Source organism: Telopea speciosissima, chromosome 2 (assembly GCF_018873765.1).
Source record: "Telopea speciosissima isolate NSW1024214 ecotype Mountain lineage chromosome 2, Tspe_v1, whole genome shotgun sequence".
Classification (NCBI taxonomy): Eukaryota; Viridiplantae; Streptophyta; class Magnoliopsida; order Proteales; family Proteaceae; genus Telopea; species Telopea speciosissima.
In genome coordinates, this window is record NC_057917.1 from 81,507,379 (window position 1) to 81,523,247 (window position 15,869).

Here is a 15,869-nt window from a genome sequence, read left to right on the forward strand (position 1 = left end):
CTAAATTGTTTAATCTCCTTTTCTGCACAAAAGATGCTGGAATATTCATTTCCTACTCAATTATGGTCGAATTGGATGTGGAAGGCATTGATGAAAAGTATGAAGGTTGAAATGAGCACACTAATACAGTATGACCTCAAGCTCAATGTTTTCTTTAACTCACCCCTAGTTCTTGCCTCCAATGCATAACAACCCTCTCCATAGGTATCTCAACAGCAGAATCTTGTAGAAATGATCCTTAAATTGTGGTTTGGGATGAAGCAGATGTCAAGCTGATTATATTTTGGAAAAATATCAGATGTCAAGCTGGAAAAGTTGTCACAAATGGACTAGGAGGGGGGTGGGTGTTTGTTCTAATAAAAATTGTAAATTAAACACTAATGGAAAGGTAGCCAGTTTTGGTTTAACCAAGTATAACCAGCTGGCAAAGTCAAGTTTCTGAAGGAGAAACCAGAAATATGGTTTAGAGTTGATTTGGATCTTATATCAGTTTCCCTCCAAGTTTTGCATTTATGATCTGAACAACAAAGAGGTGGCATGAGCTAGCCAGCTCAGGTTTCAGCCATTGGAGCCATAAGAACTGGAAAATACAGGATTAATAAACCATATCCTCTACCCCAGTATTGGTGGTTGGCTGCAGAGAAAAGGGGTCAAAATTTCTTTGAAATTTGAAAATATAGGTTGGAGATTTCTGGTCTCCTACCCAAGGCAGCAATTAGCCTTAGATGAGATCATGCTTGCAAGTAGAACTTTTGCACTTATTATTTCGTGGGATTAGACAATTTTTCTTGAGCTTTTTCAAGTAGATATTTAGAGTCATTTGAAGTGATTTGGTGTGGGTGTAAAAGGTGTCAGCTCTGTATGACTCAGTCTTCAATCATGGTTATAAGAATCAGATTCAGTTCACCAATTCAGGTCAAATTGGATCAGAATTGGGGCTGGATCCGATTCCACATTCTTGCTTTAAAAAATTGGGCTTTTGTATGGTTTAGAGACTTCAGACTGATACTGGCTGGTTCTCATCACAACTGCCTACCCAGTTTGAGCAACATGATAGGGTGTGGCCAAATAAATCTCAACCTGGATTGGACATATGCCAGATTTAGTAGTCAAACTCAATCTGTGGAGATGACCATGGTTTTAAAAATCGGAAATTGGATCCTTGAATTGGTTACCACCGTTCCTAATCGTTGCTTCCTGAATTGGAATTGAATCGGCCAGTTCTTAGTCGTTTTCTTTATAATCCATCTTGAATCAGATTGATTCATGGGCCGATTCTCGATTCCTATATCGATTCAGATTGGACTTCTCTCTCACCATCCCCTTTCACTTTCATAGGTAAACAGGGGATGGTGGCACTTGCTTTTTATGTTTTGGTAGAAGTGGCACCTACTTGATGAGTACAAAATTTGAGTACCAGATGGACTACCACATGGGCCAAAGCTAACGACCTTCTCCATAGATATAGTTTAAAGATTTCCCAGGAACAGGATTTCACTCTAGAAGCTTTTGTAGTTGCAAGTTGCAACCCATGGTTTCGATGGTGATCACAATTTCACAAGGGTATATGGGTGCGTCCCTGTTTAAAAGTTATTTGCAAGAATTGACTTATTAAATCTTGAATCTTGAAATACGATGACGTGGATTCTTATCTTTGTATTAATTAGAGATATCCAGTAATCTGTGGTTGCAAGTTCGAAACTTGAAAACAGTCATTATTGCGAAGCAGGAGTAAGGCTGCGTACAATTGCCCCTCTCAGATTTTGCAATAGCGGGAACCTCATGCATTGGGACATTCTGTTTTTTTTTTTATCCAATTATATGGGATGGAGCAGCTGAACCTTCCCAAAGAAATTTGGATTACTTGCCTTGTAGCAGCCCAGCCCAAGAAGCTCAGCTTCCTTTTCATCTGTTGTTGATAATCTACCTGCATTTGTTAAAACATCCTGGTCAGCTAGCAAAATGTAAAAAGTCCAATTTTTTATTCTAAGTTCTGGTTCATATATGCCTGCACAGATTAAACTAAGAAGTTGCATTTCAGGATTAGCAGCTAGTGAATCAATATTTAGGGTGTGTGTACATTGAGGTGATGTCGGTGCAAATAATGATTTGGAAGGGGGGTGAATGTTCATTTCATAAATCCATTTCAAAACATCTCTGATGACCAACATCGGGTCAGCCTTGAAAATCCCTAGAATAACCTTGTTTCTTACATTCCATATAAAATAACACGTAATAATTAAAACTGAAAAAAACCAAATCAAATATTGTTTGTCAAAGACTTTAGAACAAAGGATGGAAGCACATAGATGAGTAAATGAGGGGCCGGAGAGATGCTCAGTTCTCAATCCGATGGGGCCAGATGCCCAGATACGCTTAGTCCAACCACATGATAAGAAAAGATGTCAAATTGATTCATCATTAGAACCACAAAAAACACATGTAAGCTCGACGGGCATCTATTTCGAGATAGAAGCTCTGACAAGTAGTCTTGGATGTAAGACACGCCAAAAGAAAATTTTAAATCTCGGATGAATATTAATTTTCCAAAAAATTGCACCATTTGGATATCATGAGGTAGAGATGATTAGTTGTGGCAATGAATTTGGCTGCGAGCTTGGTTGAGAACGATCCCTTCTAAGATATGGAACATCTCCATAGATCCTCAGATTCTGAGATATGGATTCTAAGAATGTCATTGATGGTCAGATTAAAGAAGCATAAAAAAAGATTTGCATAATTCCAGTTTGCATTGTCTACAAAATCACTGACAGCATTGAAACACATATTGTGATTAGTGACTTTGGGGATGGTATTACCTGTGGAAGATGGTATCCAAGGGTCATGCCAACAAGAAGTAGTCATACCTTTTTCCACCTGTCAAACAACCATTTTTTTCAAGTCTGGAAGGATACCAGCAATGTTGTTCCAGGTCCAAGAACCTCTTTTAGAGATGGTTTTAGGGTTAAAAATTGAGGTTCTAAGGAAGTATTTGGCTTTAAACCTTAGCCCAAATGGTTGAAGTCTCTGTGATGAGTCTCCAACTTAGTTTTAGTATTAGGCCTTATTGTGAATGAATGATTTTCCAAGTCCAAGACCTTCAGATTGAATGGGTTGACAAATTTTGTCCCAACCAATAAGGCGACATTTTTTCCTCTCCTTTGAATCATTATTCCAAAAGCTAAGATAAATAGAATCAAGGACTTCGCATATTTTCAAAGGAAATAGAAAATAGGACATTAGATAAGATGGTGTAGATGCTAAGACAGACTGAATTAAAATTCTACGACCAGCAAAAGAAAGAAAATTAGCTTTCCAGAGAGAAAGTTTGGATCTTACCCTATTAACAAGAAAGCTCAAGTCTTTGCATTTAGCTCGTGAATGGTACAATTTTGCCCCAAATAAAGAGAATTAGGGGTCATTTTCTTTATTCAAAGGAGAGAGCACTAGTGCTTTCTTTGAGTACAATTCATATTTTTGCCAAAAAAAAATTCACTTTTTGAAAAATTTACTTCTTGACCAGTAATGTCAAAGAAAAGATTCAGAATTGATTTAGTGGTCAAAAAGTCTTCTTCACTTGCCCCGCAGAAGATAAAAGTGTTATATGCAAAAAGGAGATGACAAATTTCTAGGGCATGTCTAACAACCTTTACACCTTTGAAAAGCCTAATGTCTCTATAAGCATCTAAAATCCTTGAGAGGACTCCCATAGCTAAAAGAAAGAGGCAGGGGGGCTAAGGGGGCATCCTTGTCGGACGCCTCTAGAGAGTTTAAGAAATTCAAAGGGGCTTCCCTCAATCTTAAAGGAGCAAAATGTGGTAGAAATTAAAGTATTAATTAGAGAGATCCAATGTTCATTGAAGCCCAAAAAATGAAAAGGATAAGTTGTTTAGGACAATCTATCTTGATATGTTTCCCATGACAATCCAAAAAACTACTATTTGAAAAATTGGAAGTATCTACCTAAAAAAAAAAAATTGGACGTAAACAAATAAAAAAGTCATGGTTTTTTTTTGGATAAGGAAAAGTAATTCATAGCTATCTTACTCTTTTAGATATACAAACCAATAGCTATATTATATTTTAGTAGTCACTTGACAATTATATCTCACTATTTGTAAATACATTCTTCCAAAAAAAAAGTTGGAGTTTCCAGAGTGGGATTCTCCATATCACTCAAACCCTACATGATCAAATCAATCAAGCAATTGGAATTATTTCATAATATATATGGAGGGCTGATATGGTCAATCCGAACAGGTGATTGTATAAAGCATCCTTTCTACTGGTCACATTTTACATTTTACGATATACTTGAATCATATGGCTCAATGTTACCCGTCATCCCTTTTTATTTACAATGATTTAGAATTTGACAATTCGTGTAACTCCTATTTTTAATTAGATTTTTATATTTTCAATGAATTCTATATAATCTTAAACTTAACATATGAGTAGAGAAATGTATGACCCATCTATGTGTAAAATTTGGTGTCGACATAACCTATCAGGTGTTGATTATGGAAATTAATATATTGAGTTTGAGTGATAAAGATGATCAAAACCCAGTTGTTTCCAACCCAAACTTTAAATGTTTATGATCAGTAGGACCAGTTTTGGTTAACATAGAATAGGTCAATATCACTAGGAGATCATTTTCAGGTTCAAATTGCGTCATTAACATAGAATAGGTCAATATGATGTTCAGAAGCTTTGGATTGAGACTGATTTGGCTACTCTTATCGCTAGGTTACTGTAATCATTGATCTCCTAGTTAAGAAGGCAGCAAAATCTTCTTTCTACCAGACCATCACCTGATTTTGTGGTAAATGAGGTCATGTGGGATGTTTGGAGATATCGTGATTTTGTTTTGTAATAGACCATCACCTTCGGCACTGACGTATGCACTTTTAGACCTTTCTGGCATGTTTCGAAACCGAAACAATCCTCTAAAGATTCCTCACTGTACTTTCTAGACTGAGATCAGGCTTTACCAATAACATTATCCACTTCAGATTACAATTTAGAAGAAGATAAAGGAAAATTTTATCCATTCCTTAAATGTGTATTAAGGGTAATTAATTGTATCTCATCTGGGTAGACAATGTCTAGATGTTTTGAAAGATGAATTACAACTAAGAATTGAATGAAAATAGGAAAGTTCAAAAACTAATTCCATACTTGGATCATATGGCCTAATGCTGCACATCATTCCTTTTTATTTACCAAAAGAATCTAAAATTGGTCAATATGAATAACCTCCTATTTTTAAATAAATTCCATTTGATTTGAAACAAGTAGGGAAATCTTTTTTTTTTTTTTTGGGTATATTTATATAAGAGCCTGATTTTATTTTATTTTCTTTTTCTTTTTCAATAAAAAATGTCCTTATTTAGGTATTATTTCCTTAGATGCTGTACAAACCAATCACCTATTTGATAATGCCTATATATACAAAGGCTAGCTATGATATTTCTTTGCCAACACAAGCGCTACTGACAGAGACATGGCTTCACTCAGGCTTCACTTGGTCTTTCTCCTTCTCCTCTCTTGTATCTTCTTTCCTCAATCTTTTGGTGACTCTCTCTCTCTCTCTTTCTTTATGGGTTTAAGATAATTTTTTTTTTAATTTTCTAATGTGAACGTTTGATGCAGAAACCAAAGTAGAAGATGGCATCAGTCACTGTTTCTTGTTGGTAGGGAAGACTACATGTCAGATTAGACTCGATTGTAACAAGATTTGTGCAGACAATGGCCACTATCTGGGTGGTCCATGCATCCCAAACTCTGATCCATCCAAGGGTCCTTCATTTTGCTGTTGTAAGTGTGACAATGAGAGAGAGAGTTGTCCTGGTACTGCCGTGCATCCCCACACATAAACGCAGCAGAAAGTATCACCTTACCCCGTCCTTGTGGGACACATACAGCAGTAGGGGCAGACGTAAGTAAAGGAGTAAAATTGTCTTATTTCTTTGTTAAGCCATTACTGTCATGCATGGAATAAAATTGCTGGACTTGTTAATTTCTAAGTTTTTTGTTGATCTAAATTAATGACCTCGTAGCTAGTAGATGATTATATTGATTTATGGCCAGAGTCCAGAGTCTCCAGACATGAGAGATGAGACACAATGAGTTTTACAAAAGTCTGGAAAGAGGGGGGAGGATCTGGGGGGAGAATACTTTGGAATCTGAGGATGTGTTTGATATTCATTCTTGAAATAGATTTTAGGTTTAGAACGTATTTTGAAATGAGACATTAGAGAAGTACTCGTTTAATACCCAAAATCTATTCTGATAATGCATACCAAACATGACCTTTTTGCACTCTCAATGCCTTTGCACAAATGAACTGGAACTTGGACGGCTTTCTCAACCTTTTCATGTAGCTTCCAAAACACACACACACACACACACAAAAACTGTGGGTGCCACGGTTGTAGGTATCATATTGGTGGATCGGTCATGGCTGATACTAATACCTAACAGGTACAAATCAGTGGTATCAAACAAAAATGTTGTCTTTTGAATTTTCGTCCGATTCGAATCAGATGTTGTCCTATTCTTATCTGTAAGTGGTGACCGATACCAATACTAATAGGTACAGTGGACTAAGGGTGTCAAGCGAACGGTTCGGTATGACTTTTAGGGAAAACGACCCTGAACCATTAAGGACTTTTCGATTTAGGTTCGGTTTGATTTGCGTTATTAGGTTGGTTTCGGTTTGGTTCAGTTAGATTCAGCTTGAAAACTGATATGGCCTATTTTCGATAGGGATTAGGCAAAATTCCTAGGATTCGGGGGTCGGATTTAGTTTTCGTTTTGGTTCAGTTTAGTCCGTGCCTATTGGTTGGGCTAATCGGTGGCCCGTCCATTTAGCTCAAAACCAATCCTCATGAAAGGACAAGAAGTGAACTTGGAGTGTGAAAATGAATGTCGAACCAAGCCGAAACCGAATGGTACCCTTAATCATAAACCAAGCATGGCCCAATAAAGGCTCGATTTAGTTTGAATTGGGCTCAATCAGGTTGGATCGATCCGGTTTGACTTAGGGTTTGATACCCTTAACGTGCACTAAAACCCTAGTGGGTGCCATCCTTGGTGGAGTTCTAACACATCTTTCTCCCCCCCACCCAAAAACAAAGAAAGTCCCAAACTTAGAAAGAGACCCAAGAAGAAAAGGCCAGGCCCAATGAATTTAGTAACCCAGCCACATGGACATATGTCATTAAGAGTGCATCGAAGGGTGGTAACTGAATTCATTGGCCCAACTGAGTGGAAATCGAGCCAACAAAACTCTGTTGGTTTTTCGGTTAAAGAGCAAAGCCCAGCGTTTCAAAGGCCCATACGTATTAGAATATCCATCTTCCCTGGTCAAGCCCATTTCTATTTTCATTCGGGAACCTCATTGTCAACGCTGTCAAAACCTAGCTAGAACCGTCAAAACCGTTCGAAAACCCCCTGACCAAACTAAACCAAACCTTATTGGATTGGTTTTGGACTGGAATATGATGAGACCGACTGAAAACTAAACCGACTGATATCCAAATCGAAAAATGAAACCAATAAAAAATATACTGAGTATAAAGTTATGAATAGATGAATTGATTTGAATATTAATAAGAAGATTTTTAATTGTAAGAGAAATTGTTACAAATCAATAAGTATGAGGTTTTTTCTTTCTTTATGACGTTATGGATAGGGAAATTGATTTCTAACAATGCTTCTATTGATCTCCTTGTTGACTGTATAAAATTAATTGGATAGTCAAATGAATGATTTGATACTAAGGTTCATTTTGTGATTTCAATATTAGTTATGTTCCCACCGATTAGATATTCATTTATTTCAATACTAATTATCTTTCCTTTACATTAATAAAAAATGATTTGATTTGTAACAATGATTTTGCTACAATGTCTACAAATTCTATTTATCCATTGATTTCAATATTAGTTATCTTCTCGTTACAACTTATTCATCTTTGTTCGGATTACAACATGTCAAATCAATTTTCCTATTCTTGGTTGTCTACTTGTTTGACTTGGGAAAGGTGATTTGAAGTGTTTTTCCCAATCATTACAAGTTATTAATATAAGATTTCATTATGGTTCAAACTCGAAAGCAAACCAATCTAACTTGGTTACTAACCCGATATTGAAAAACCAAAATAAATCAAAATTCCGTACTAGACTGACACGAAATTGATCGAAAATTGAAATTTCTTAATGGTTTGGTTTTGGTCTCTCATTCTTAGATTGAAACCGATTTAACCCGACCAAAATCAGGTTGAACCGACCGTTTGACAGCCCTAATACAACAACAACAACAACAACAACAACAACAACAAACTCAGTCTTATCCCAACTTAATGGGATTTGCTACATGGATCAAACAAAACAAAAGAAAATGAGTTCTAACAACAAAAAAAAAAAACAAAAAAGAAGAAGAAAGAAAGACGAAAAAAAAGGGGTGAGAAAATAGAAGAAAAATGGAAAATGACAAATGAAATATGCAATATGCAAGACTAAAAAAGAGTGGGTCTTTTTTGTGAACCATGTGTTATCATGTCTCCCTCCAGGTAAGCCCTATATATGGTGACATGTCATATGACTAAGCAAAATATAGTTATTCAAAAGGGTGTTTCATCCTCTGTGGCAGTTGAGCTCTTGTCATCACATGCCAACTCAGTGTATAACAAGCTCCTGTAGGAGACAGAGAGAGAGGTGAAGCTACCTAACCATGGTTTTAAGAATTTAATCAAGCGGTTGGGGGAGTGAAGGAATCCAAGGATCCCACACCCAAAAAAAAAAAATAAAAATAATTATCACCATTTCCAACAAACTATGGGAATCTCTTGATTACCAGAGAGTTGGTGATGGATACTTCTGCTGTTCTAGTTGGGAACTTTGTGATTAAGGACAGCTGAAAATTTTCTTCTTGTCTTCTTTACTTCCTAGTAACATTGTTTATAATATCACTAACATGCCCATCTCAGGTCAGGAAGATCGATGGATTTGTACTCTCTCCAAAGATGGGAGATTTCAAACTCGCCATGTTGCCCTTTTTCTTCTTTCACCCTCTCCCAATGCCTTTCTCAAGATACTAGTATCTTTAAGTGGTGGCGATTCTTTTTGAAGCTTAAGTTACATCCCAAATTTAAATTATTTTTTTAGTGTGTTTTACATGTAGGAATTTCGATCAAGGTTGTTCTCTCGAGGTGGATCTCGATTGACCCTACTTGTGTTCTTTGTGGATCATGTGTTGAATATCTTTGCCATATTCTTTGTTTTTGCGAATGGTCAAAACAAATTTGGGCTACAGATCCTCTAAGATTGATAAATGAATTTCTCTCCAATACTTCAGTTGCTGCTCTATGTATTTTCTTTTCTAAGTGATAAATCTCTTGACAAACAATCTATTGGTTGATTAGTTTTTGTCTTCGTAACTTGCTATTTTATTTGGGACTTACAAAACAATGTTAGTTGTGGGCCGGCTAAACACCCAACCCTTCCCTGATACTCCATAAAATTCTCTAATGAATCAATGGCATGAATATACATACATCCCCCCCCCCTCTCTTGCTCTTTCCCCTAATTATGACCACAATATTGATATGTGCTCCAATTGCAGTGTCACTACATCTTTTCCTACTTTGAAGTTTCCTATACTCATTTGCGCAAGAATCTCTTAACTTAGTTCTAAATACTTCTAGTTGGGCTTCTTGCCATTTGTTAAATAGACATTTCATTTTTGGCTACTGTAGGGTTTTTGGTTACATGACAATTATTCGACACCGATGTATTGGGAACTTTTTGGGGACTTGACCATGCTAAGAAGAACGAATGACAGATTAAGGAAGTGTGGAGTGCTAAACAGGAGCTGCAGGAATTCATTCCTACCCCCACTCATCGCGCATGGCCTTGGCACGTTGTATCTCCTCTTATGCAGTTGAACTCTTCTAACACAAAAAAAATATGCAGTTGAACTCTCTATTCAACAACATCATTTTTTGTATTTAGGATTCTAGTTTTTTTGCTTCCATCATGTTATGTGCCTAATGGGGGTTGAGCTAGTGTATGGGCTTGGTTTAATGTGTTCCATTAGCTTTGTTAGGTATTTAACCGATAAGTCAAAAACTCTAGAACTGATGGAATATGTTAAATTAGACCCTTTAACTTATCTCATACTAGGCTGGTCCAATCTAGTGCCCATATATCAGATCAAGTACCTAACAGAGTTGCTAGAGTTTATACACTAGATTTATCCCCAGGTACATAACAGACCAGCAGTTGTTTTTGACAGTTCTTACTCTAGATAGCTCTCACTTTGACGGTAGGTAGCTTTTTTTTAACAGCTTTCACTTTATTCTAGGTAGCTTTTTCTTTGGCTCAAACTATGACATGATGTTTGACTCTGATACCATATGTTAGGTATTTCACTGATACATCAAAAGTTCTAGACCTAATGAAACACGTTAAGTATTAGGTTGGCGAATCTAGTGCCTATATCGAGCCCCATTAGGCACATAATAGTGACGGGCTTTCAAGGCAAGATAGGACTTTTCAATATTGTAATACAAGGAAACAATGTAAATCTCGATCTTTTTGAATGTATTTTTATTTAACAAAAAAAAAAAAACTAATCTGATCGGTGAATACGCGTATTGTCATCTGTACGAGTGTACGACATGGCCCGATTTACATTAAAAAAAAATCCTAAAAATTTCCTGTTTTTCAATGTAAGAGACTGGAAAACCGATTCTAGGTTCACCGATTCCGATCCCGGATTCCATGTTTTAAAAACCTTGTACCTGACCCACCCTTTCAGCTGTTTCTTTCAGAGCTTAAAAAGAGTCTCCGCAAAGGGTTTTTTTTTTTTTTTTTTTTCCCGATTATTTCGTTTTAAATATACCTTTCTCGGTTGCTCCGCTACTAGCCTACTAGGGTTTTTGGTGTTCATTCTTTCGTTGGAGAAACTCGTACTCGGCCATGGCGTTCTCGACTCTTATCAGATCTGCAGCTCCTTTGATCGAAGGATCTCGCTGTGAGCTCTCTCCCTTTGATTCTGGAGTTCGTGGTCCTGAATTCTGCAAGGTCACTTTCTTCTTTTATCCTCTGTTTTAATGGCTACTGATTCATTAGTGTCTTTGATCCTTTTGATTTTTCTGGCGGTTTTGTTTGGGTCCTTTTTTTTTTGTGTGCCTTTTTGATGGAAATATTGTTGTTCTTATAAGGATTTAATTCTATTCCGTAGGATATAGAGCAGATCTCTCTCTTTCTTTCTCTCGGAGGCCCTTTATAACTTACGAATCACTAATGATCCATATGCTCTTCTAACCATGAAAAATAAGCTTTAGTTCAGTAGGTGATGGTATTTAGTCCCTAATATAGCTTTGTTCTGATCTCCTTATGTTTAATTTGTGTACTTTGTCTTCCTCAGGTATCTCGTGTTAGCGTTAATCGAAGTCTGGATTCGGTTAGGCTTGACACTAGCATTTTCGGTACCAGTGTTTCTTGTAAATCATCTTCCATACAGTTAAGAAATCCGTCATTTTATCTCATTTACCATGCTGTTGTAGTTTTGAGGCTATAACCTCATCTCCTATCTTGAACTTTGCAGGAAATGCAGCGCCAGGAGTATTCAGCCTATCAGAGCCACAGCTACAGAGGTGCCCTCGACAGTTCAGAGTAAGAGTAGTATTAATTGCAAGCATTGCTATTCTCTTCGGCTTGTAAAAGGTTTGGATTTTAATTTTTTTTCTCCTTCCCCTTTCTTGGGTTTAGAATCACGGAGCAGTAGCAAAACAAAGATTGGAATCAATGGTAAGCTTTCTTAGACCTTTGGTTTATATGATCTTATTTGTTGTTTAAGTTAGATTGATAACCTTCCGCTTGTTGTTTTGTTAGCTTTAATGGATGTGTTTCAAGATTATGTGTTAAAAAATGGTATACAATGTTCTCATTTAATTTGGAAGTAAAGGAAAAATGGAATTTAGAAGTCTTTGTGCTTTTGCACTTGGTGTGTCTTGAAGTCAAAACCTTTTTTGTCTGGTGATGTAAAAGAAAATGTGAAAGAAAACCAGAGCTTCCAAGCATCTGAATAATGACGTCCAGAGAAGAGAGCCTGAGTTGTGTTCTAATTCACAAATCTGAAAAGGTTCACAGAGCCTTTAAATGAAGAGAACTGGACTAGTGAGATCCCTTCGATTGTTCCAGTCATGGGAAAACCAATTCTGATTTTGTCTGCTTGTTTTGGCCCACTTACATCAATCAGTCAAGGGTTCTGAGTAACAACATGCATTTTGGTTAATTCTGGTTAATATTACAATTTATTAACTTCAATAATATTATTTTTATTTTCTGAAATTTTGTGCATTCAGATAGGAGAAAGTGGTGTTGTCTCTGCTGTGCAAATCCATCGAAGGATAACAACTGAATCCAACTTTAGTTGAATTGCAGGAATAGCTTAGCAGAATTCTCAGCACTAATTTGTTTGAAGCTTTGAAAGTTTTCTAGAGAGTTAGAAATTTAATTAGCCTTATTGCTGGGATCAGTTGGATTTTCTGATATTTTAATTATGACAATATTATTTCAAATGCTTGGTAGTTGTGAAGGTGTCTCCTAGGCGTCCAGGCGCGTTGGTCGATTTGGGCGTTTAGGCGGGCGCCTTGGTCACCTAGTTGTTGTCGTCTTGATTTTGGACCCTCTCCAACGCCTTGAGTTGCCTAGACGCTGTGACAACTATGAATGCTTCTATCTATCAAGTATCAACCAAGTTTGATTGGATATTTCACATTGTTTAATATATATATATTTTGTAGCTTTTTGAAATATGAGTACGGAAATCTGTTTCTTGAGTTTTGCAAGGGATCAAATGTTCACCCTTTGTGCAGGTTTTGGTCGCATTGGGAGGTTGGTCTTGCGTATTGCGACAGCTAGGGATGACATTGAGGTTGTAGCTGTCAATGATCCCTTTATTGATGCGAAGTACATGGTGAGGAAATTTGGTTTGTTTTTTCCTTTTTTCTCCTTTCATTAATTGTAGCACATAGTTTTTCAAATGGATCATTAGTTCTGATGATGACCAGTGCATAGTTTTCAAACAGATCAGTAGTTCTGATGATGACCAGTCTTTCTTCCTTTCGCCAGGCTTACATGTTCAAGTTTGATTCAACACATGGTGGATTCAAGGGAACCATCAATGTTGTTGATGAATCTACTTTGCAAATTAATGGGAAGCAGATTAAAGTTACCAGCAGAAGGTAATGTTAATGGTTTGCTATATTTATTGGCATGCTGTTGGTCTACTAGCAGGATTCCCCTCCCTCCCCACCCCGCACAAACTGCCACTATGATACACAGAATTACTTGAATGACATTAATTATACTGTATTAGGCTTACTTCATGTGGTGATATGAGGGTCAGTACTTTAATTTGTTAGAAATATAATACCTGACATTTTTATCTGCAGGGATCCATCAGAAATCCCATGGGGTGATTATGGGGTTGGCTATGTTGTTGAGTCATCAGGTGTTTTTACAACTTTGGAAAAAGCATCATTTCACTTGAAGGTTGGTTCTTTCTGTTCAGTGTATTTGGGTTGGGTAACAGAACCTGTAGCTGACAAATTTCACTTCTCTGCTTCTATAGGGTGGAGCAAAGAAAGTGGTTATATCAGCTCCATCAGCTGATGCGCCTATGTTCGTTGTGGGAGTAAACGAGAAGACATACAATCCTAGCATGAACATTGTTTCTAATGCAAGCTGTACCACCAACTGTCTTGCTCCTCTTGCGAAGGTCTGACTTCATTTATCTGGTTAATGGGTTCTATTTCCTTTAATAGTGCCTAAACTGTGGGTCTGTTCTGTTATTGCTCATCTATTATTATTTATTGGCAAAAATCTTGTAGGTTGTCCATGAGGAGTTTGGTGTCGTTGAAGCTCTCATGACAACTGTGCATGCAACTACAGGTTTCTCTCTCTCCCTGTCCAAAAAAATAATATAAAATAAATAAAAAAACAGCCCATATCCTCAGACAAACACAAGGTGTCTTTGCGAGCATGAACACAAACAGAAATGTTCGTGCAGACAAACATAGACACAATATGCTATTGCTATATGCTTTTTATGCCTTGTCGACGTTCGTGTGCACAAGGTGTCTTTGTGCATACAAATGGAAAACCCCTCTCCATGAGTGGAAGTCTAGACTCAATATGGTAATGCAGTATTGCTTTATCATGTTCAGCAACACAGAAGACTGTAGATGGGCCCTCGATGAAGGACTGGCGAGGTGGCCGTGGTGCTGCGCAGAATATCATCCCTAGTTCCACTGGGGCAGCAAAGGTATGATAGCTACCCCTTGACACCCAGGGAAGCAAATAAGAATACTGGAAAAGAAAGAAAAGAAAAATCCTTGCCTTCTTTGGAAGAATTAGAGATATGGGTTTTGCTTTGGAATTGTAGGCTGTTGGAAAAGTTCTTCCAGAACTCAATGGCAAGCTCACTGGGATGGCCTTCCGTGTCCCAACAGCAAATGTTTCAGTTGTGGACTTAACTTGCCGACTTGAGAAAAGTGCTTCATATGAGGATGTGAAAGCTGCAATAAAGTACGTTTACATTCCTCTCTGTTTTTGCTAATGTTTAGTCCCCATCTGAAACGTTTTCCTGCACATTCACAACTGACATCAAATCTAAGCGCAGGCGGGCATCATCAGGACCTTTGAAAGGCATTCTTGGATACACAGATGAAGATGTCGTTTCTACCGATTTTGTTGGCGACTCCAGGTACAATAATCTGTCTGCAATGATCATAACCTAGACAGTAACTGTTATTATTATTACAACCATAACAATACTTCTATGGGTCAACTTTGGGTGGATAAGAAGTTGCCTGCGAGCTCAGTTGGCAAGGTCTACTGTTGTAGCATAGACCCAGGATCAATTCCCATACTATATGTGCTTCCCTCAGCTATGCAGGCCGCCAATCAATTATATTGCGGGTAAAAAAATGTATTGGGTGAACAGAGCTCAGCCCATGTCAGCAAGGTGGGATAGATCTTGTAGTTTGTGTTTTTCGTTTCTGTAATGGTTGGCATTTTTCTTCCAGGTCAAGTATATTTGATGCGAAGGCTGGAATTGGACTGAGTGCCTCCTTCATGAAGCTTGTTTCATGGTATGACAATGAGTGGGGTTACAGGTATGTGGTCTCCCTCTCCCTCTCCCTCTCTCTCTCTGTCTCCGTCTCTTGTGCATTAAAAATGAAAGTTTTTACTTGGGTTTATGCAGTAACCGAGTGTTGGACCTGATCGAGCACATGGCATTGGTGGCTTCTCAGAACTGAATGAGTCGCTCTGGCCACATTTTTTAGGTTCAGGACCAGTTTTGGTTACTGCTGCTGAGCTTTTAGTGAGGCTTATCTATTGTTGAAGAGATTGGTTAATTATAGATTTTAATAGAGGACAGTTTTGGAGGGTTGAATTGAATAGCTGTTTGTTACCTAAAGAGTTTGGGGGAGTAACTATGGCTGATGAGCCAATCAGAAATATAGCCAGATGAGACATCAAAAAGGTTGTCTCAAATTCATAGCTTAAATAATGCATTTTCTTCAATGTAAGAGTCCAATGCAATCTGATGTATTCAAAATTTTTATTTTTTATTTTTTATGAAAGATGTATTCAGGGTTTTTAATCATCTATATAAGCATAGTGAAGTAGTTCTTCTCTACTCTCAGTCGGTAACTGTAGCCCAACAGAGCTGTGGCTGTTGTTGAATCTTTCAAGGAAATTTGCTTAAAGAAGTGAAAATTTTCTTGCACTTAATTACCATTTGGGAATAAGAAAAGGGATAATCAAAAGAAGGTTGCAACTTCT

General features: G+C 37.3%; 1 protein-coding gene across 2 annotated transcripts in view; it reads left to right on the plus strand.

Moving 5' to 3' along the window:
• Positions 1–15,626, plus strand: part of LOC122651555 (glyceraldehyde-3-phosphate dehydrogenase GAPCP1, chloroplastic-like) — a 30,125-nt gene extending 14,499 nt beyond the window's left edge. The window contains exons 3-16 of one of the 2 annotated variants that reach the window (XM_043844983.1): positions 10,959–11,093; positions 11,440–11,534; positions 11,620–11,687; positions 11,784–11,822; positions 12,893–12,993; positions 13,149–13,261; positions 13,472–13,571; positions 13,651–13,797; positions 13,910–13,970; positions 14,246–14,343; positions 14,464–14,606; positions 14,701–14,784; positions 15,107–15,196; positions 15,286–15,626. In XM_043844983.1, the coding sequence (XP_043700918.1) occupies positions 10,989–11,093; positions 11,440–11,534; positions 11,620–11,687; positions 11,784–11,822; positions 12,893–12,993; positions 13,149–13,261; positions 13,472–13,571; positions 13,651–13,797; positions 13,910–13,970; positions 14,246–14,343; positions 14,464–14,606; positions 14,701–14,784; positions 15,107–15,196; positions 15,286–15,340 (1,299 nt within the window). In that variant the 5' untranslated portion in view covers positions 10,959–10,988 and the 3' untranslated portion in view covers positions 15,341–15,626. Of the gene's footprint in view, positions 1–10,909; positions 11,094–11,439; positions 11,535–11,619; positions 11,688–11,783; positions 11,823–12,892; positions 12,994–13,148; positions 13,262–13,471; positions 13,572–13,650; positions 13,798–13,909; positions 13,971–14,245; positions 14,344–14,463; positions 14,607–14,700; positions 14,785–15,106; positions 15,197–15,285 lie in introns of those variants that run through there. The other variant, XM_043844982.1, reaches the window with a different exon arrangement.
• The last annotated feature ends 243 nt before the right edge of the window (positions 15,627–15,869 follow it).